Below are 23,699 nucleotides of genomic sequence, written 5' to 3' on the forward strand. Positions count from 1 at the left end.
ATAGCTGCTGTAATTCCCTGCCTACCAGGTGGCTTTAAGACATCAGTTATGGTCTGGGTAAAAAATAGAAATGTTTCTTCAATATCTTGAAATGGAGGAGGCTTGGGATTTTTCTATTAATGCAGATGCAAAGACCCAAAGGGAAATGCTGTCATTCTCTGTTTTCCAAAAAACAAAATGCAACAGAACGGATTTTATATTCTAATCATGCAGCTAAACCACAGCTACTAAGGTCAGCCAAAGAAAGTTTTGAGATGAGGAGTATTGTTGTTGGGTGCTGTAGAGTAAGTGTCGACTCATAGTAACCCTGTATACAACAGAAACACTGCCTCGTCCTGCGCCATCCCATTGTTGCAGCCACCGTGTCAATCCATCTCACCGAGGATCTTCCTCTTTTTTGCTGACTCTCTACTTTAACCAAGCATGATGTCCTTTTCTGGTGACTGATCCCTCTTGATAACACGTCCAAAGTATGTGAGACGTAGTCTGGCCATCCTTGCTTCTAAGGAGCATCCTGGCTGTACTTCTTCCAAGACAGATTTGTTGATTCTTTTGGCAGTCCACGGGATAATTCAATATTCCTCACCAACACCATAATTCAAAGGCGTCAATTCAGATAGCCTCCGATTTTTGGAGTATTCAGTGAATAGAATGTCTTGTATCATTTCTCTTTGCTTTGCTCCTCCCCAGCCTCCATTTTCCCCTGCATCACCACAAAAATATTTTTTCATTTGAAATATTAGGTTAGGTAACTGGCCTGTTTGAGTAGTCCCAAATGTTTATAGATGATTATTTGGAATTACTTCAGAGTCCTCTCCGAGTTCAATCTCTGCAGTGTGTCTTCCTTCCTTAAGCATTTTCTACTTTTGTCAACCCAGTGGTGACTTAATTTCTGAATGCTGTACATGGGACGTTGTTGGATTTGTTTTGCCTTTTTTTTTTTTTTTTTTTTGGCTAATGTTGAAAAAAAGTTTGCCTTTTGTTTCTTTAAAAGTATCTTTTATTAGGAAAAGCTCCAGGGTAAAAGAATTTTTATTCATTCCAACAAATTCTAACGGATCAAAATTCCTCTTAAACTGCCTCCAAGTGTCTCTGCAAAGAGTCACCAAAAATCCTTGGCAGCTTTTAAAGAAAAATAAATAAGGGTGCTGTTGAGTAGCGTTACCTGGCTTCTTCGGAAAGTGACGTTTCCAGCTTTCTGTCTGGCCTCCTGCTTAGCCTCCACAACTCCTGCCGATAAAGCAAAAGCTGCAGAAGATTGAAGCCTGACTTACAGAAAGACTAAGCCATTGGTATAAAGAAATGTACAGTGAAATTTGTGAGAACCGGAACTCAAGGGGACTGCCGTGTTTCTCCAGATCTCACAGTTTTCCACCTTTGACGGGGTACAGTCTTGCCACTTCTCTATTGCTTATTTAATATTTGAGTTTTCCTTCTGTTACTGGTTCCCGCCTTACTCAGGTTCCGGTTTTTGCAGGTTTTACCATATTTTTCCCCTGACCCTTTCCCTTCCATGTTAAAAACTAAGAATGCCCCATTTTTCCCGATTTTGCTTGCAATATAAAGAGTTCCTCTGAGCTTTTATTTGTTGGATCATCTGTTTACATATGTAGGAGAATTACTGGTTTCTAATCCGGGGTGCTTTTTTCACCACCACCCCACCCCCAGGCTTGAAGGGGAATTATTCTCTGATAAGTTCAGGCGACAACTTGGAAGTGCAACCTGGGGGTGACTTTAGGTCATTTATTTTTGTATTTAAGTAACAGTGATTGATGGATCATAAGATTGCATTCAGGAAGATAGGGTACTTCATCAAGTCTGTGCTGGAGACAACAGTATTTTGATCTGAGGAGAATGTATACTTTCCAATTCATGCCTCATTTAAAAAAATTCTAAATATATGACCCAAAAGACTGAATGACTCAAAAAGAGTTGTGTTGCTAACAAACTAGCTTAGTATTAAGACTGCACAGCTAATTAGTCATCTGAAGATTAGTGAAGAGTATCCAGTGGCCAAACATAATATGTCAAGTCAAAAACCTCAGCTTCTGTGTGAAAATTTGTCTAATGAACTCAAGAGCTAGAGTTTTAAAGCTTATACTTTGAGAGACATAATTTTACCTCAGGATGATTTACTTACAAAATAGGACTTTTGTGATGGCTAAGGTTGTGTATTAACTTGGCTGGGCCATGATTCTCCGTGGTTTGGCAGTTTATAGTTTAGTACTTATGTGATGATGTAATCACCTCCATGATAAAATGTGTTGTGAGCAGCCAATTAGTTGAAAGGGAGTTTCCTTGGGGGTGTGGCCTGTGTCCAATATAGGTGGACTTTCTGGCCAAGTTCACTGGCTTTTGCTTGCTGTAGATCCTATAGCTGGTTCCTGTTCATCTGACCTCTCCTTATATATTTATACGCTTCACTGGTTTTACTTTTCTAGAGAACCCAGCCTAAGCCAATTTCCATTTTCCAATTGTCAGTCCTTCGCTTGTCCGAATATTCTCTGGACGGCTATAGGCTACACAGCCAACCATGACAACAACCTGAGTGCTGCCCCTAGGTCACACATGGAAAAGAGATGGATTCTTTGGGGAGGAGGACCAGTGAGAATAGATGCAGATATTCTTAGAATTTGGCCCTAAAATGTACACACAGGGAAATGTCTACTGGCTGCTTCTTAGTGATAGGCTCCCTGGAGCCTCTTAGCCTCCAAGAGTAGGGCCTGCCCTGCCCTAGACCCTGGGGCCAATCTCCTCATTGTCACTGAGTAGCTAATTATTACCATCTTTTTTTATTCAAATGTGTGTATTTATTTATTTTTTTTAATGTATATGGCATAACTATGACATACAATCCCTGACCTCCAGTATACAATGCAGTAGGACAGGAGGAATTAGCTAGGTACACAAATAATATAATGCAAGGCAAAATGTGGTAGGCACCAAAAGAGAAGTTTGAGCAAAGAACAATGAGAATTCAGAGGATTGGAACAGATAAATTCATGGGAGAACTGGGCCTTGAAAGAAGAGTAGTTTATTGACCCAGGAAGATGGGAAAAGAATATTCTGAACTGAAGAGACAATGTAAGCAAACACATAGAAGTGGAAAGTCAGGATGTTGCTTGAGGATTAAGACCTGAATCTCATGCTGACCAAAGACTAAAGGTGTTGAATGAACTAGAGGCATTTTCTATCATGCCACGTGACCCTCAAATCCTTACCTCAGGAACACATCCCACCCCCACAATTCTAGACCCACACATCCAAATGGATAGGCACATCAAACACAATATATTTAAAACTCGTTTTCCTCCTCCAAAACCTGCTCCTCCTACACTCCCTGTCCCATTTTGTGGTACCATTATCCACCTAATTGGTCAAGCCAGGAATATGGGTGTCAACCTAAGACGCTTCTCTTTTATTGCCCTTGCCGACTACCTATAACCGGTAACCAAATTCTGGGGAGTATATGCTTTCTTTATTTCTGCTTTACCTATTCTGTCTCCTCTACACTTACGCAGCTTTCACAGGTCTGCATTCCTTGTTCTTAGATCATTTCGTTGGTCTCCACCTGGTCTTCCTGCCACCAACGTGGACCTCGCCGAGTCCATCTTCCTTTCTGTTACACAGTCATATTTTTAAAACCTATAGAGGGCACTGGGTTGTTTTGTTTTTTTTTTTTAATATAAACATCATGTCATTCCTCCTCTTGAAATCCTTTGATGCCTCCCCCATGGCTTTCATGATTAAGTCCACATTCTTTAGTTAACAGGAAGTTCTTTAGGACACTCTTCTGTGAACCTTAGCCCAACCCCCAACTCTCTCCCATCCTTGCTTTTTTATTCAGCCTAAAAAATGTCACAGACTTTTAGAAGTTTGTCTTACAAATTCATTCCTCTGTGATTCAGACAGGCATGCAATTCGGCTGAGAGAAAGCTGGTAAACATGGCAGTTGAGTTAAAACCCAGTTTCCAGCTTGGTGTACTGCAGTGATGGGTCACACCTGCTTATCTAGGAGACAGTTTTTTAGCTCTGATTTTCAGCCAATCGTTTCCTCTCTGGACTTTGTGGAATAGTTAAAACTTAGAATAACCAAATACTACGGATTCAGTTGGAACAGAACAATGGGAGGCTAATCAAAATAATCTAAATATCCAACAATTGTTGAAATTACTTAAATAAAATGTGATGTATAATGGTATGTATGCTGTCTTCCCTTTTTGTAGAAAAAATATGTGTGTTCAAATATGCATTAATTAGCCTTTAAAAAGACCTTTAAAAAGATATACAGTAAAGGGTTATCAGTAATCGTTCTATATGGGTGGGATAATGGGGATTCATTATGTTCTGCTTATCTGTATGTTCTGATTTTTTCCTAATAATCATGTACTATTTTTGTTTTATTTTTGTAGTAAGCAAAGACCATACAGGAAAACCATCAAATAGCCCTATTTTTAATCCACCAAAATGACCAATACCAGGGGAAAAAATGACCAAAATATTAACATTTTTATCAAATTGTTGTTTTTACAGAATTACATTAAGCCCCGTGATTTTCAGCTAATTTCTATACGATTCTGGTCCCTCAAGCTGAAATGTACTTCCCCAGTCCCCATGGCCATCATTCATTCCTCTATTCCTTAAAAATACAGATCAGTGTCACCTTCTCCGAGAAGCTTTCCTCGACCCCTTAGTTTTAAGTCAAGGGTCTGTGGTAAACTGTGGCCCTCAGGCTGCATCCATCTAACACCTATTTTTGACAGCCTGCACAGCAAGAATAGTTTTACCTTTTTAAACAGTTGAAAAAAATTCAGAAGAAGATAAGTCTTTCACCACACATGAAAATTACATGAAATTTGAATTTTAGTGTCCATAAATAATGCGTTACTAGAACACAAACATGCTTATTCATTTTCGTATCGTCGATGGCTGTTTTTGCCCTGCAATGGCAGAGTCAAGTTGCCACAGACACTGTATGATCCACAAAGTCTAAAATATTTACTCTGGCTTTTTGTAGAAAAAGTTTGCTAATCCCAGCTTTAGATGGCCAGCCTTCTCCATAGGACCCTACACCTGCCTCTGACTCAGCTCTTACCACACATTCTGGAAAGGCTGGTTCCCTTCAGATGCCTCAGTCCCAGGGGGGCACTTGGTGAGTAAATGAGTGGATGCAGGAAGGAATGGTGAACGATCCCTCCATTAGGATGTAAGTTACTGGAGGACAGGGGTTTTGCCTCCTTTTTTCATTGTGTATCCTCAGTGCCTAGAAGACTCTCTGGACCATTGTAGGTACTCAGAAAATATTTGTGGAAGTTGTTAAGTCCATGAAGATTGGTTCAATGTTTCTGAATTTTATAATTCTTAGGTGAATTCTTGGTCTTTTTATGCCATGCTATTTGGTCCCTGTGAGTCAGAATTGAGTTGACTGCAATGAGTTTTTTGGTTTATTTGGTGATTGGGTGTCCCTGGTGGTGCAGTAGTTAAGAGCTAGGCTGCTAACCAAAAGGTTGGCAGTTTGAATCCACCAGCTGCTCCTGGAAACCCTATGGGGTAGTTTTGCTCTTCCTGTAGGTTCGCTATGAGTTGGAATAGACTGGAGAGCAACAGGTTATTGCTGCATTTGATGATTGTTGCAAATACAGTTCCACCTTTCGAGCCTCAGAGAAACAAAGAAGAGACAGTTTTAACTTTGTCACGGAAGGAAGTAGTTATGAGGTCTTTTCAAGGACATATTGATTTAGCCCAGTGTTTAATGTGGCTCAATCTATGCACTTCAGCTTGTTTTTACCTCTTCCTTTCACTCACTTCTAGCAATGAGCTCAGGGCAGATGTTAAATCAAGGTCCTGCTGACACCGAGTTATTAAATACCCCATGGCAGTGGGCTGGTACAACAGAGTGAAACTCAGCATTCTGGCCCCATTTCAAATCAGGACGAGGTGTACTTTAGGAGATTAATGTGCACATGTAAATCATAGCCTAAACACTTCATCTGGTCTTGGATGGCCTCTCTCCCAGTGAGCTGAAAGCTCTTTATAGACATGAGGTAGTTTTCATACCAGCTCTATGAGTTTGCAGGGAAGATGAAGATTCCTGTCCTCAGCTAAATAATGATGGTCGTAATGCTTTGCGTGTTTATTGCACTACAGCCTGACGTAACATGTTCTAGCCATGAGGAAGTGTTTTTCCTTGATGACAAATATGCCTTCTTAGTATCTAATCATATCATACTTGTCTCATTATGAGATTTGTACTATTTAGTCTTACAGATTGAGCGTGAGGGTCATAGCTTCACATAAATGGTCTGAAGTCTGGTGGGAGTGTGCTGTTCTCTCCTGAGGCCCAAAGAGTTCCCCACATGACAGCCTTTGAAAAACTAAAGGAGGGAATGTTGGCCTGCCAATCGTTCACTGAGGCGAAAAGGCCTGGCCAGTCTCCCCAGCCCTCCTAGCTCCTGGCAGCATGGGTGTCAGCCCTTCCCTCCTCACTGGGGAGGGCAAGCTGCCATGTACCCACTTCCTGAGTTTTTGCATGATTTTACCCATGACCCAGTTTATCAGCAAACATTTCCCCCTTTGCCTCATCTCTTTCCCTTCCTCTTAGAAGAGCCATGACCTCCCACACAAAGGATCAGGGGAGCGGAAGTTCTGCCTTGGCTTTCTGTTCTAAGTTCACACACACACACACACACACACTGTGCACACAGGTGCACACACAAATTCTTGTGTGCAACTACTTCAAAGAGGCCGTTAAAAACCTGAATTTTCCCTTGCATTTCTTTGAACAGCAATAATGAGCATTGGTTGTGGACATCAATGGGAAGAGGTGAAAATAATGCTGTTACTAAGGAAACTGAGATCCCCACTGTTATTTTAAGAGTGGGGAGTCTTTGGAAGGCTTGAGTCTGGTTGGAGGCTGAGAGGGGCAGTGCTGTGGAAGGGGCATGGGCTTACAGTCACAGATAGTTTCATATGCAACCTTTTCATCTCTGAGTCTCAGTTTCCTCATCCATAAAATGGGAATAGCATATTTTAAGGTCATTGTAAAAATTACATGAAACAACTTAGCTAAAGTCTCTGGTAAATTCTAAGAGTTCAAAAAATGTCAGTCCCTCCCTGAATGGAGTCAGGGCACTAACTTAGCTTATGGACCTCTGGAACCTTCTTCAAGTGATCCTATCAGTTGTCTTTATAGAAAAAGAAAATAGCCGAACAATATAAACAGACTAAAAGAAGCAGACCCAAGAACTACTGGAGAAAATTTCTAGTAGAACACGATCGTCTTGACTGGAAACACTCTCAAAAGCTCTGTAAGCAAACAAGTATTGAATGTGTGGCTCAGAAGAACTTGCCAAGACCACTGTCACAATCTTTAGAACACAAAGGATGTGTCACTAATCGTAGTTAATACAAAGGACTTTAGAAGAGATTTATAGCTTTCATCAATTTGAGTGGCGCATTAGAGTGGAGGGAAGGTAATCTCTGAAATGTCTCTCTCCTGTTTGAGTTCAGACCTTTCTTGAGTGATGGGGATTGCAGACACACATGGGCAAGTCCAGGGGTGTGTGTTGTAGATGCTGGCATCACCGCTATTCCATAATGTCCAGAGAGGCTGAGACCCACTGGACTAAGGCTTTTTCAAAGAGAGTCCAAAAGGAATCTTCGGCACCAGCCAAAGTTAGCTCTAAATTTAGGGAGTCCCTAACCCAAACCCAGGGCCGTTGAGTCAATTTCAACTCATACCGACCCTATAGGATGGAGTAGAACTGCCCCACAGAGTTTCCAAGGAGCGCCTGGCAGATTTGAACTGTCAACCACTTGGTTAGCAGCCGTAGCACCTAACCACTACGCCACCAGAGTTTCCAGGGAGTCCCTAGGTGGTGTAAATAGTTAATGAGCTTGGCTGCTAATCGAAAGGTTGGAGGTTCAAGTCCACCCAGAGGCACCTTGGAAGAAAGCCCTGGTGATCTACTTCTGAAAAATCAGCTATCAAAAACCCTATGGACTACAGTTCTGTCGATACACATGGGATCACAAGTTGAAACTGACTCGATGGCAACTGGTTTTTTATCTTCCTGTATTCCCTTAGCACTTACTACCTTCCACCAAGAAACTTCCTATATTTAAAAATTGTTTCCCCTTCCACAAATAGTTGATTTTACTTACAAATAATTGAATTGACTTCTGGGTGCCTATCAGACTTACGTGAATTTAGGAGAGTCAGCTGGCATACTGGCTTTAACATCAATGCATCCAGGATGATAAGGGCCACACTGGGGTCTTTTTCCAACCTTTTCTCTCACTACACAAGAGCCTTTTAAGAAAGTTCTTGATTCTAATCCTTGAGAAAGATATCTCATCGGATTTTCTTGGACAAGAAGAAACAAAGACAGGAAAATGCTCAGAACCCAAGCCCTTTTTGGGTGAGAATGTAATATTTTTAATATTTGGCAATGTTACATACACACCTGACAGAAGTGAGTATCAACTCACAGAAAAATATTAGTTTGACTTAAAAAAAAGAAAAAAAAAAACTTCAATCCAAATTTATTGGGATTACAAAAATAAAAGCACAATTTCATTAACTCCTTACAGCTCAACATTACGAAGGCCTCCAGAGATACGAAAGCCTCTTTAGTAACTGCTGCTTGCCAATACAAATCTCATGACATAAAAAAGTTTATTTTCATATTTACAAAAGAAATAAACTGATGGTTTACTTAAATTCTCTCCAGAATTAAAGGCTGAAGCTACTTTTTAAAGTCAGGGAACATCTCAAATTGAAGAAAGTATTTTAGAAAGATCTCACGAGGCTTTTCATTTGATACCACTGAACAATTCTGCGTCCTCTGGTAAAGATCGTGTTTTTATCGTAGAGCTTCTGGAACTTCCACCTACAAAAACAGGGGATTTTCTTCAATAAAACAACACAAGTGATAAAATGAAAACTATCTCTAGGGTATCCGTGAGCCGGAATCACCTCGATGGCAACCATCACCAATGCCGTTTGCAGTATCCTCTGAGAGGACTCAGATATAGATTGGTTATTGTCAATATTATCAATTAGGTTCTAAAATCAATTACAACTCTGTGGTAAAAGCTTAGACAAGCGACGCACCCTCGTGGAATGTAGATTATAAGGCCCGATTTTCTTATGGAAATGGGTTGTTTTAAATATTTTGGAGCTTCTTAAAAGGGGCATGGCTTTTACAGGACTAGGATGCCAAGAAGGTGGCCCCGGGACACCTCTCAAGTGAAAAGGTGCTCATTCGTTCCTGTGCCCGCTCCTCATGTTTCACGATTGTACGCTTGCTCCCGCGTACTACAATACTAACAAATCTTTTGAGAGGGGGACTTGGTTACCGTCATAGAGGGCGGCCGACCCATCTACTGCATCTGTGCCCGAATGCCTGCCCTCGGGTTACTCACCCGCCTCAGCTGTTTTATGCTGCTCCCGCGGATTGCTTCCATAAGGTTGTCATGGGCTGACCTCTGCGGGGGAGAAGTTTGGGAACTGTCTTCCATTTTTTTCTCTGGCACGGACCTCAGGGAATTTTTTATTTCCTTTAGGACATTGTTTGGCTGTTTCTTAACCTTTTTCCCTTTTTTCTTTTTCTGTCCATTGTGTAGTGCCCGTTGGGCACTCTCCTGTTGCTTGATGACCTCGGCGATGTTTCGGGTGATTAACTTTTTCTCTGGGAGTGGAGGAGGAGGAGGTGGAGGTGGCGCAGACAGTGGCAGTGCTTGGGGGGGAGGAGGGGGAGGGGGAGGGGGAGGCGGGGGAGGGGGAGGAGGAGGCGTGGCCACTGGGGACAGAGGCCGGCTCCTCACAGTTTGGCCTTTCTTGGGAAGTTTTGGGGATGACCAAGGAGAGTGCCTGGGAGATGTGTAAGGTGAAGAGCCAGGAGTTCCTCTTTGCCAGACTTTGGTCCTAAGGTTGGCTCCTGCGTCACATCCCTCTTGCTGTTTCTGCTCCTGCATCCGCTTTTGCCTCTGTTTATCCATATTCCTAGTCAGAATGCTCGTCATGCTCATTCGTGGTCCTGGGAGCTCAAAATGGTAGCCCAGCCGCAGCAGCGTGGTGTTCTCCTTCAGCAGCTTGACGATCTCCATCTCCACCTGGCTGCCCATGATGTGCCTCTGGTTGTGGAAACGCAGCTCGCTGAGCACCGTGTTGTGCTGCAGGGCTCTCATGATGGCCAGGATCCCCTTCCCCGTGACGAAGTTGGACTCGATGTTGATGCTGGTGATGTGCTCGTTGACTCGGAGCATCTTCGCGATGGCCACAGCGGCGTTGTCGTCAGCGCGCGTGTTGGCCAGGCTGAAGGTCTTCACCACCGTGTTGTCCTTGAGGGCTTCAGCAAAGCGGGTGAGAGTCTGCGATGTGATGTTCTCTATATTGTTCAAATTGACTTCTATGGTGTCAGGGTCATTGTTTTTAATCTTTTCCAAAGCATCCTCGATAACTGTGGGATTTCCACAAGGGTGAATGGCGGCAGGAGACTCTGTGTTCCTTCCACTGTGGCCGTTGGTCAAGTTTATGTTTTCTATTTGACTTTTAAATATCTTTGGCTTAGAGTTGTCTGAATTGACACTATCATAATTTACAGTTCCATTAATACCTTTGGCATTTTCAGTGGTTCTTTCCTCTTCATCGCTATCTTCTTCCTCCTCTTCCTCCTGGGACTCCTCCTCCTCTTCCTCTTCTGTATACACCGCCTCAGAAATCTCACTGTTAGTTCCAGTAAAGATCAGCTCTTCCTCACTCTCCTCTTTGTCTTCTTCTGCAACCTGAAGAGTATGGTAGACATCATTAAGTTTTTCATTTCTAAGTACATTTTTTAATTTACGAAGATAGCACACGATAGGAAAGCGTATAATGAAAACAGGTAATCATCTGCTTCTGATCTCCCCAGCTCAGGTGACCAATGTTAACATTTTGCTGTGTATCCTGCAACCCGTTTCTTTACAAACATTTCTTTTTTGTAGAGACTGTTTTTGCTGTGTGCGGTGGAGTCAATTCCAACTCATAGCAACCCTGTCGGACAGAGTAGAACTGTCCCATAGCATTTGCAAGGATGGTGCAGTGTTTTGTTCTGTTGTACAGGGGGTCGCTATGAGTCAGAACCACCTGGAAAGCTCCTAAAGTAACCTTTACAGAAGCAGACTGCCACATCTTTCTGCCAAGGAGTGGCCGATGGGTTCAAATCACCAACCTTTTGGTTAGCAGCCCAGCGCTTAACCACTTTGCCACCAGGGCTCCTATTTTAGAGAATAAAAATCCGGAATTCAGTTTACTGAGAAAAAAATATAGTACCATTTTGACAACTTGGGCAAGTCAGTCAGAACTTTTTGGCTTTGGAAAACTCCTTGATAGATTTTTCATTCTCTTGATTACCTGGTGGTGCGAATGGTTAAGCATTGAACTACTTATCCAAAAGATTGGTGGTCCCAACCCACCCAGAAGTGTCTTGGAAGAAGGGCCTGGTGATCTGCTTCCAAAAGGTCATAGCCATGAAAACCCTACAGAATGCAGTTCTACTCGGAAACCGATAGAGTTGCCATGAGTCAAAATCAACTCCACAGCAGCTGGTTTGGTTTTGGTTTTTAACTACCTACTCTGAACTCTGACTTTTAGCCTACTTACAGTTTAGCAAATCCAATCCTCACTTCTGTAATCACCTTCTGTCCTTATTTCTCCATCCCAAACCAACAAATGACAACAAAAACATACAGCATGTTAGAGTTCTCTTATGTAATGTTCCAAAATTCTTCCTCAAATTTGCCTTGAACAGCAGCTGTGGCAGGAGCCAAGTGCTCTCTGCGTGGCTTGTCCCAGGGTACACAGAGGCAGGGGTGCCAGGTGCTCCTCTTGTCTCTCTCTACCTCTGGGTGGCAGCCTGGCATGGGGATTCGCAGGCCACATGCCACTTAAATGCTGCTGCTGTACCTGGCGCTGATCTGGGAAAGGGAAGCCCAGGGGCCTGGGCTGGTTCTCAGGACAGCGGGAGGTTGGAGCCCAGCTCGATGCAGAAAAAAATTCAGCAACTCAACTTGAAACCCAGGCTAGACCTGGGCTAAATGAGATGGTCTCTTACATGAGAGGACCAAGTAGGAAAGATAATCACTCTTGGTACCTACTAGAGTCTAACCTTAACGTGGAATGTCAGAGAAGAGTGAAATAATCTTGTAGCAAGTTGTTGCCTTAGCCTGATGGTCTTAAATTATTTAGCACGTATGAATTATGAAAGGCTTTCAGGCCACATGATTTCACTCTATCTTTGTCTTTCCTGTTTATAAAGCTCTGTACAAAGAAGGCCAAGTACCTCCTTCCTTCTTTCTCTTTTTCTTGCTATCTTTTCTGATAAAAAATAAACTTCTGGAAATTGCTGACCATTCTGCGTTTCCCTCCTGCTATCTTTCTAGGCCTTTCTCTTCTTCTCTCAAGCCCTAAAGCTGTGCCTTGTCCCCAGAGCCCTGACTCTTCCCTCTACCCTGGCAGCGTTCCTTGACCTCGAGGCTCCTGCTGCCTGTGGCATGTGGAATGAGCTTTGGAAAACAGTGCACTTGCCTCCAGTTTTGTTTGTCCAGTTGTTATCACAAAATAGCCTCTAGTTATCCACTTGTTTGGAGTGGCAGGCACCAAGTGATGGCCTGGGAAGGGGTCAACCAGTCCTGAAATGGCTTGTCCAGTCTTAATTTATACTTACTTCTTTGGAAGCAGGGAGAGGGATATTTTGTGTGTGAGTATTTGTGTGAGAGTCAGAGACACAGTGAGATAGACACACTCACATACACACACAGACAGAGGAGTTGCAAGTCATACCCCAAAAAACATGAGAAAAAGAGCGTGGCTCTAGAGCTAAGCCTCTTGGCATATAGCAGGAGAGAAAGGAAGCCTCCTATGCCCAACAGTAGAGTAAATGGGTTAACTAGGAAAGCAAGAACTGTTGACTAGGCTCTCACTCCTGCTCTCATCCCAAATTACTTCATATGTTGTTGTTAGGTGCTGTCTAGTTTGCTCCAACTGATAGCAACCCTATGTACAACAAAACACAACACTGCTCAGTCCTCCACCATCCTCACAATCACTGCTATGTTTGAGCCCATTGTTACAGCCACTGTGTCAATATATCTCGTTGAGGGTCTTCCTCTCTTTCGATGACCCTCTACTTTATCAAGCATGATATCCTTCCACAGGGACTGACCCTTTTGATAACATGTCCAAAATACGTGAGACAAAGTCTCACCATACTCACTTCTAAGGAGCATTCTGGCTGTACTTCTTCCAAGACAGATTGTTTATCCTTTTGTCAGTCCGTGGTATATTCAATATTCTTTGCCAACACCAAAATTCAAAGGGGTCTATTCTTCTTCAGTCTTCCTTATTCGTTGACCAGCTTTTGAGTGCATATAAGGAGATTGAAAATACCGTGGCGTCTTAGTTATCTAGTGCTGCTATAACAAATACCACAAGTGAATGGCTTTAACAAACAAGTTTATTCTCACAAAGTCTAGTAGGCTAGAAGTCTAAATTCAGGGTGTCAGCTCCAGGAGAAGGCTTTCTCTGTGTGGGCTCTGGACGAAGGTCCTTGTAATCAATCTTCACCTGGTCTAGGAGCTTCTTCACCCAGGAATCCTGAGTCCAAAGGATGTACTCTGCTCCCAGCACTGCTTTCTTGGTGGTAGAAGGCCCCCTGTCTCTCTGCTCCCTTCTCTCTTTTATATCTCAAAAGAGATTGGTTTAAAACACAACCTAACCTTTTAAATTGAGTCCTGTCTCATTAACATAACTGCTGCTAATCCCACCTCATTAACCTCATAGAGGTAGGATTTACAACATACAGGAAAATCACATCAGATGACAGAATGGTGGACAATCACACAATATTAGGAATCATGGCCTAGCCAAGTTGACACACGTTTTGGGGGGACACAATTCAATCCATAACACATGGCTTGGGTCAGGCACAACTTAGTCCTCAAAATGACATCTTTGCTTTGTAACACTTCAAAGAGATCTTTTGCAGCAGGTTTTCCCAGTGCAATGTGTCTTTTGATTTCTTGATTGCTGCTTCCATGAGCATTGATTGTAGATCCAAGTAAAGTGAAATCCTTGACAACTTCGATCTTTTCTCCGCTTACCATGATGCTGCTTATTGGTCCAGTTGTAAGGATTTTTTTTTCTTTATGTTGAGGTATAACCCATATTGAAGGTTACAGTCTTTGACTTTCATGTGTAAGTGCTTCAAGTCCTCTTTCAGCAAGCAAGGTTGTGTCATCTGCATATCAAAGGTTGTAATGAGTCTTCCTCCAATCCTGAGGCCCCATTGTTCTTTATATAGTCCAGCTTCTCGAATTATTGCTCAGCATACAGATTGAATAAGTATAGTGAAAGGATACAACCCTGACACAAACCTTTCCTGATTTTAAACCATGCAGTCTCCTCTTGTTCTGTACGAACACCTGCTTCTTGGTCTATGTACATGTTCTGCCTGAACACAATTAAGTGTTATGGAATTCCCATTCTTTGCAATGTTATTCATAATTTGTTATGATCCACACAGCCAAATGCCTTTGCATAGTCAATAAAACACAGGTAAACATCTTTCTGGTAGTCTTTGCTTTCAGTCAGGTTCCATCTGACATCAACAATGATATTGCTTGATCTATGAAAAAAAAATTTTTTTTTTTTTTTTTTTTGGATGACCTCTTCTGGATCCAACTTGAATTTTTGGCAGTTCCTTGTTGCTGTACTGCTACAAATGCTTTTGAATGATCTTCAGCAAAATTTTACTTGTGTTTGATATTAATAATATTGTTCAATAATTTCCACATTCTGTTGGATCACCTTTCTTTGGAATGGGCACAAATATAGATCTCTTCCAGTCGGTTGCCCAGGTAGCTGTCTTCCAGATTTCTTGGCATAGATGAGTGAGTGCTTCCGGTGCTGCCTCCGTTTGTTGAAACATCTCAATTGATATTCTGTCAATTCCTGGAGCCTTGTTTTTCTCCAGTGCCTTCAGTGCAGCTTGGACTTGGTATACCTCCATATAATTCGAGCCCATCTCAGCTGTATATGTGTGTGTGTATGTTTAGCTATTTCAGTATTTGGAGGAAAGGAGCCTGCCTCAAAATCCAAGGTAACCCTGCCTTTTATGCTACCATTCTATCTTTGTCCCCTTTCATTGATTCTTTACAGACCTTCAGGCTCTTTCTGGAGATGTTTTCCCTTCAAAATGGAAGTTGCACAACATGATGAATACAATTAATGTCATTGGAATGTACATGTGAAGAATGTTAAAATGGCAAATATTTTATTCCATGTATATATTTACCATGATTAAAAAAAAAAAAAAAAAGGCCTGGAACTAGTACATCTGATACTGTTATCCAGCAACATGAGTTACATGTAAAATTTAGATGACACTTCTTACAGAAGGCTTTCTTTGACACCCCCTCCAACCATCCCTGCCATGAGCTCCCATAGCATTGTACTTTCCCTAAGTAAGAAATTATTATGCTTTATTACCTGTCATTTTTCCCAGTAGACTGTTACCTGGGTGAGGGCAGGGACCATTTCTGTTTTGCTCACCTAGCACAGTGCTTAACACATACTAGGGGCTCAATCAGTGTTTGTTTATTGAATGGCTTTAAGTTGACATTGCTTAACAGCAGCTGAGAGTCAGCAGAAGGCCCAGGAGAGAGGGCTGATAGAGCTGGATGGAGAGAAGGTGACTAACCATCCCAGTTTGCCTGGAACTGAGGGATTTCCCAGGACATGTGATCTAGACAGTCCTGGACTGTCTGAGGTGGTTGATCACCCTAGGTCGGGAATATCTATCTGGATAAAGGACACTATAAGGGAGAAAAGTACCCTGATAGGGAAGGTAGGAGGATGCAAAACACAGAAATTGTCTACTTTGCATACTCTCCTGGCACTAGGATTGACCATGCCATGGTAGCTCACCAATGTGCCACTGCTCTGGAGTTAACTCTGATCCCTGTGAGAATGCAGGTGGGAAGGTGGCAATGGGGCAAGGAGGTGGGGAAAGCCTGGACAGGAAGAAAGTGAACGTTAATGTACTTTGGGGATGAATAAGGCAATAAGAAGGAGGTGGCCAATCATTTCTCCTAATTGCGTTCCAGGTATCATTAAATGAACAAGGAGGCAAAAGGCTTGGTTTTCTGTTCTGGTTCTTTCCATAAAGAGCTTGTTGAATTTAGACAAATCACTAAACCTCTCTGGGTCTCAAAGCAACTATGGTATATAGTTCAGTGGTTCTCAAACTTTTTTTTTTTTTTTTAACCACTTGACATAGAGTGGACTCTGACTCATGGTGACCCCCATGTCAGAGTAGAACTGTGCTCCATAGGATTTTCAGTGGCTGATTTTCAGAAGTGGATTGCTAGGCCTTTCTTCTGAGGTGCCTCTGGTAGATGCGAACCTCCAACCTTTAGGTGAGCAGCCGAACTCGTTAACCATTTACACCATTCGGGGACTAACTTCAGCCTGAATCACAATCACCTGGAGGGCTTGTTAACCCACAGAATTCCTCACTCAGTAGTTCTTGGGTGGAAACCTAGAATTTACAGGTATAAGACATTTCCAGGTGATGCTGGTGCTCCAGGTCAGGCGCCTACATTTTGAGAACAGGGCCTTTGTGTCAGCCGAACTTGGTTTGAAATTTCAGCCCAACTTACAAGCTGCTAACCTTGAATGCATTTCTATACCACTCCCAGTCTCAGTATCTGATCTGCAACAAAGTAAGAATTAAATAAGTGAACTCAGCTGGTACCAGTACCTGGTATCCAGCAGGTACTCAAGCTAGGGAAGCTAGACCCTACTGCTCCTCAAAGCACTAACACAGCATATGTTTGTGTGAACCCAGATGGGCAGAAGGTTGCTATTCAACAGGCATTGAGCATGATTTTCATAAGTTTTCCTGGAACCATTATGGTGTCCCAAACAGATAAGCGCTCGACTACTAGCCAAAAGGTTGGCAGTTTGAACCCACCCAAAGTCACCTTGGAAGACAGGCCTGGTGATCTGCTTCTGAAAGTTCACAGCCTTGAAATCCCTATGGAGTAGCTCTGGGGTCACCATAGGTCAGAATCAACCCCACGGCAACTAACAACCACAACAACAGAGCCAGTAGGCTGATAACAAAGATCTCCTTCTCATGGTCCACTCTGTGCTGTCCTTCACGTTCCTTGGTGCTACTACAGCTCCCATCCCTACCAGCCACTTTGGTTTTCCCCGGTGGTAGGAACGGGTTTACACCCTCCACCAGCAAGCTTCTGCTTAGCACTCCGTGTGACTACAGACAGCTGGCTAGCCGGGCAAGTGTAGTGGGAGAAAAGTTAACTAGCTGAGAAGGGAATCAAATTCATCAATGCAGCCGCTTCTCTAATTGAGCTGATAAGCCATTGGCAGGGATCAGTGAAAGCTCTGGCAGGGACCAGGTAGGTTCCATCAACATCTGACAACAGCCTTTGCCCTTCACTTCCTACCACAGCATGACATAATGACATTAAAATGCCTTTGTTGGGTGATGGCTACAGTGGCTGTCTGTCCTGGGTATTCAGAGACCATTTTATTCTTTTTATTGAGGACATTCTTTAATAACTGTTTTTAAAATGTCATTATAATTTATATATTTTATCAAACTTTTGACACTAATGCCCACATCAAGAAAAAAAAAAAAAAAAGACTCCTGAAAAATATGGCTGTGGAGGAATTGATTGGCCCAAATCCTGGCCCTGTCATGTGTATCCTTTCTTTTCACTTCCCCAGGGGCAGATAACCAGTAAGCACGGTACACATCAGGTTGCCTTGAGCAAAGCACACATGGGTTTAATTGTGTTTACCTGCTAATCTGTGGTGAGAAATTTCCCATTGGTTTCACCACATCATTGACATGGTGGGGGACAGGTGAAATTGTGCACTGCAGATTGGTGGGAAGGCACAATTCAACCCATGCATACTTTGCTTATTGGGTAATCCGCCCTTGCTCCTACTCCAGCCCCTCAATACAAGTGGCCACTGTGGCCTTGGCAGACACTGGCCTGATCCCAGTGGCCGTTCCTGCAGTGATTGACATGGACAAAGCTCACACATAAAAAAAAAAAATTTTTTTTTTTGTGGTCCACATACCCTATCATCAAGATCATCTAACAGTGCCTAGATTAGTACCGTGGAAGGCTTGCCATTGGCTTCAGGCCATTCTGATTTTCGATGATTCCAGTGGAGTGCAGAGGTTTTAAACAGTTGCTCTTGACTTATGTATGGTCTTCTACAAATTCAGAAATTTCTCTGTTACGTTAATGTTCTTATTGCCATTGCTATTTTCCCAGAGCTTAGTCTTTTGACTATGACTTATTTGGCAAATTTAAAGTAACATTCACTGGTCAGTGAACGAGAGCTTAATAAACCTGAGCTCTAATATAAACACATTTCCTGGCCTCAGAATCACCATCGCAGAGTAGGAAGGAATCTTAGGGACTATCTATGTAGTTGCTTAACCTGGGTCCTCAGATGGTTTTCAGGACATGTGTCATCATCTTGAAATGCTGTGCAAAAGTGTGTGTACATATCTACATGTACACTTGAGCAGATCCATAACTTTTATCAAAATAATTAAGGAGTTCTTGATTTACAAATGAAACACTGGATTAACCCCCTCAATGAACTGATGTACAAAATGGTTCCTTATCCGCAACAAAACCCACAAAACCCAGTGCAACACAGGTATTAGTAAAAACCTAGATTTGTGATAAGGCACGTAGGTAACAGAGGTCTGTACATGTGGCTATTCAAGGTTGAACAACTTAACGGCAGAGTGGGGCTTAGAAATAAGGCCCCCTGACCCTCAGTCCCATATTCCTCCCACCACCCCACATTTCTTGGTGTTGGAGAAAAACGAGATATTTTTACTGTAGCCCCCATTGCAATCAAAGTAACCACAGTTCCCATTTTTGTCGTTAGAGGAAAAAAGAAAAACCATATCAGAAACAGACATTATGTCACATCACCAATTTATAGCTCAAATTAGACATATGTCTGCCAAAATATCTAAAGCTGTAGCTTGGTTGTGAGTTATTTTCCCCTTAAATGTCCCCTTTTTAGTCAAAGAACCCCAGCTAAGAGTTTAACATAACGTGATCCATTGCGTGGCCGCAAAAGTTACATGTGTATTTCAGCCTGAGAAATGTTTCAGTAGCAGGTGCAAATGTGTTCTAGAAAGGAAAAGTGTTGAGGACTAAAGAGTTAGAGAAAACAGAGGTGTTGGGTTTGGACATGGGCAATGGGAGTAGCCAAGGAAAAATCTCGAGAGCCTACCTTTCTACACTCCCCCAGCCTCTCCTTCTCCAAGAGTTTTTGGGACTCCTTTTCCCAATAGGCCATCAGCGCCTCTCTGCTGAAGGTCCCCGTGGGAGTTTTCTCCGTCAAACTCTTTTGCCTTTGCCCCACAGGAAGGCTGTGATCAGGCTCAATGTCTTCCAACTCCCTTTCTAGCTCCTTCAGCTCCTCAGCTGTCAGAGAGGCCAGGAGTTCGTCCTCGTCGATGGACTCATATTTGCTAAGTCCTCTTCGGTAGCCAAAGGTGGACATGGTCCCTGCTTTGTCAGACCCACAAGGAGCTTGAAGAACCAGGCATTCAAGGCAGACAGAAGCAGGCAGGGAGGTGAGTGGGCAGGCTAGCCAGCAACTGGTGCTAGGAGTGGCTGTGATAGCCTTTTAAGAGTGGTGATACGGGGCTGTGACAATGCAGAAGGGGGTGAAGGCATAGGCTGTTTTAAGCATCAGACGTCAGCTAGACATTTGAACACAAAGAATGTCACATCAGTGGTGGTTGTAGGTCTCAGAACCAGTGGGTATTATTGACATACTGGCCAGGGCCGTATTCAGCTGAGCCTGATAGCTCATGAGGACAGGCCGGGAGTGCTGCAGATACAGAGTAACACAGTTTCCCTGACTTTGTATTCAAACAGGGGGATAACATTTATTTTGAAAATGACTTACCACCACCACGGCCATGAAAAGATTCTTTCATTACAATCTCAGAAGTTGAGAAATGGCTCCACATCACACTATGGGTGGTTATTCTGGCTCTTCTGTAACATAGTGTAGGTGTCTCTGTGGGGACCGGAGACCACAGAACCTAGTACTTCATGTTTTTATTGTACTTTGCAGCTTACAAAGCAGTGTAATACAATTTTCCTAATCATAGCAATAGGCCTGTGAGATGAGTAATGTTATCCTCATTTTATAGATTTCTGGCAACTGAGGCTCGAGAAAGGAAGTGAAAAATTCAAGGTCAGACAGCTAGAAGTTCAGAACCAACTTTTTTCACTGTACAAAATCATTTCCTTCTTCCCGACATGGGTGTTAGTAAAAAACTAGATTTGTGAATAAAACTCAAAGAAAAGACAAATGATAACAGTGAGTTCAATTTACTGAGGACTGACACTGTGCAGCCTAGTGCTAAGCATTTTACATGTTTTATCTCATTTAGTGTATAATCCTATAAGGTGTGTATTATTACTCATATTTTACTAGTACAGACTCAGGGAGGTTAGGTAACTAGCCCAGGGTCATAGAGCTAGAAAGTGGTAGAGCTAAAATTTGGACCCAGGCTTGTATCTTGGCTGGAAATTGAAGAGGTGCTAATTTTTATACATATTTATGTATTTTGTATGTGTTATATATATATTCACATGGTCTTATATGATTAAAATACATGGTTTACTGGATGTCATTGATATAATTTCATGTTAGCATACAAGTATATAAACATCTCTTAGGATGTATATGCACAGAAATATACGCGTAATACATGCACGTACATACATCAACACATGTACATTGAACAACATTTTGTTCTGGATTGTTTCCAGGCTTGGCTATTATGAACAGTGCTGCTAGGAGCATTTGCATGCAAGTCTTTGTGTGGTCATATTATTTCATTTCCCTTGGTAGAGCCCTAGGAATGGAATTGCTGATTGTATGATAAATTTATGTTTAACTTCTTAAGAAACTGCCAAACTGTTTTCCAAAAATGATAGCATTTGCCACAAATGGATGAGTGTTCCCATTTCTACGTATCCTGCTCATTCTTATTTGTCTCTTTTTTTTTTTTTAAATAGGTAAGAAGTGGTATCTCATTGTAGTTTTGATTTTCCTCATGACTAATGATGTTGAACATCATTTCATGCTTATTGGCCATCTGCACATTTTATTTGGTAAAATGTTTATTCAAATTTTATGCCCATTTTTAAGTTGGATTAATAGTCTTCTTATTGATTTGCACAAGCCCTTTATATGTTGTAAACACAGTTCTTTATCAGGTATATAATTTGCAAGTATTTTCTCCCATTCTGTTGGCTTGTCTTTTGGTGTCTTTTGAAGAACAAAAGTTTCCATTTTTGATAATGTTCAATTTTTTCTTCTATTGCTTGTGCTTTTGGTGTCATAGCTAAGAAATCTTTTCCTAATCTAAAGTCACAAAGATTTATTCCTGTGCTTTCTTCTAAGAGTTTTGCAATTTTAGCTTTTACCTTTAGGCCTATTATCCATTTAGACTTAATTTGTATGTGTGTGTGCACAGTAAGAGTCTAAATTCATCATTTTGCATGCATATATCTAATTGTCTCATAGCCATTTATTGAACAAGATGATCCTGTCTGCCATGAAATTGCCTCAGCACCTTTGCTGCAAATGAATGGACCATAAATATATGGGCTTATTCTGTATCGTCAATTCTGTTCTGTTGATCTGCGTGTCTATCCTTACGCCAATACCTCAAAGTTCATGACTGTAGCTTTGTAATAAGTTTTGAAATCAGAAAGTATAAGTGCTCCAACTTTGTTCTTTTTCAAGATCATTTGAACTACTATTACGTTAACTTATTATGGTATTCTGTCTCCACAGATAACTATGACTCTTTTCAGTCATGGTAATGAGAGAGATGGCAATGAAATTATAAATGACAAGTTAATTGGGTTTCTAGGGCTTGTAACATAAACCTTTTGTAGCCCCAGTGGTGACACATCTTTTTTATTTGAAAATGGGTTTAATTTTTGGAAATTGCATCAATTTAGTATAGCTAAATCTGATGAATGAGATGGGTTACTCAGCTGTATGATGATATTTTGGGTACAAAGATGAAATACATAAATATATATATAGAAGAAAATACACATAAATGATAGCACAAATTCTTTCAACAGTTATTTATTGGGCATGTATGATGTACTGACCACTGTGCAGGCTTCTGGATATATAATGATGTACAAGAAAATAGTAGAATAGTGTTTTACTCTTTTTTGTGTTTGTAAAATTTCTGTAACATTTTTGTATTATTTCTATTTGACAATTTTTATGTGATAGTTTACTGAGCACCCTCTCTATATGCCAGATTCTAATTTAGGTGCTGAGATTAGAGCTGTAAACAAAACCAGCCAATTTCCTTCCTTCATGAAGCTTCCATTCTAGTTGTGAGAGATAGGCAATATATATACATTAAAAAGTAAATATAGAAAATACTATCTAGGGAGAAGTTCTATGGAAAAGAAGGGAGCAAAAAGGGAGACTATAGGGGTACTTTTTAATGTAGTATTTTATGTAGGGAAGATGTCTCTAATAAGGTGACATTAGAACACAGACCTAGAAAACAAAAGGATTGATGCATGCAAATAATCACGTACTTTTAGAGTGACTATAAAATAATTGCTCAATATTCTTAGAATCACAGATTCTCAGATTTCAAATACATTAATCCTCTAGTATCAATTCTGTAAGTGGCCATCCAGTGTTTATTTGAACACCTCCGATGAAAATAGTGTGTTCCCGATAGCTCATTCCATGGTTGGGTAGCTCAACTCATTAGACAATTCTTTCTATTGTATTGAAACAGACCTCTTGGGAAGGCAGTCCACATGTTTTAATTTTCTCGTTAGAACAATCTAGAATAAATATAGTCTCAAGTGAGCTTTTTCTTCCAAATCTTGTGTGGCTCTTAAATGACTGAAAATAACTCCAGAAAAGGAGACATTAGAGTTTTTGCACTGTGCCAAACAAAAACAAAACCAAAAATGGCCTTCTAAGAACACTACCTCAAGAACAATGGTCATTTAGCTATTCTAGTATAAAAAAATACTCATTAAAAATCACTCTTCTTACATTAGTAATCACACCTCATGGATCTTAGTTCACCAGGAACTTTAAATTTGTTTGGTAAACTTTTGCTGAATGATCTAAAATCACTACCTGACTCTAGCTAGATGCAAGTATGATGAATAATTTAGATTTCCTTGCAACCTTCTCTATATTGAGAAAAAAACTCAATCTAAGCATTAGCATTTTCTTATTTATAGAATTTTTAATTGGCCACATTGTGCTTGGCTCTGCCTTGTGGTGACCCTATGTATAACAGAACCAAACATTGCAGTCCTGTGCCGTCTTCATGATCACTGGTGTGTTTGAGTCCGTTAATAATGTCAGGAAATTGTTTATATTTCAAAACGTTATGTAGGCATTCCTATTTATAACCATAAACCAGATAAAAATGAATGTATTAAATGAACATATTTAATAAAAACCTCATTTCTATTGGTCCTCTGCTTTATTCTACAACGAACTAAAAAGAGAAAAACAAATCCATTGCTGGCGAATCGATTCTGACTCTATAGGACAGTGT

The 23,699-nt window shown here is 41.4% G+C and overlaps 1 protein-coding gene across 1 annotated transcript; it reads right to left on the minus strand.

The window, feature by feature from the left end:
• Positions 1-8,443: 8,443 nt before the first annotated feature.
• On the minus strand, positions 8,444-19,739 carry LMOD2 (leiomodin 2). The gene is made up of 3 exons (XM_064289760.1): positions 19,340-19,739; positions 9,427-10,788; positions 8,444-8,891 (listed from the first exon to the last, which is right to left on the minus strand). The coding sequence occupies exons 1-3, from the start codon at positions 19,610-19,612 to the stop codon at positions 8,865-8,867; spliced, it is 1,662 nt and encodes a 553-aa protein (XP_064145830.1). The 5' UTR covers positions 19,613-19,739; the 3' UTR covers positions 8,444-8,864.
• Positions 19,740-23,699: the final 3,960 nt, after the last annotated feature.

Source organism: Loxodonta africana, chromosome 8 (genome assembly GCF_030014295.1).
Source record: "Loxodonta africana isolate mLoxAfr1 chromosome 8, mLoxAfr1.hap2, whole genome shotgun sequence".
In the NCBI taxonomy this organism is placed as follows: domain Eukaryota; kingdom Metazoa; phylum Chordata; class Mammalia; order Proboscidea; family Elephantidae; genus Loxodonta; species Loxodonta africana.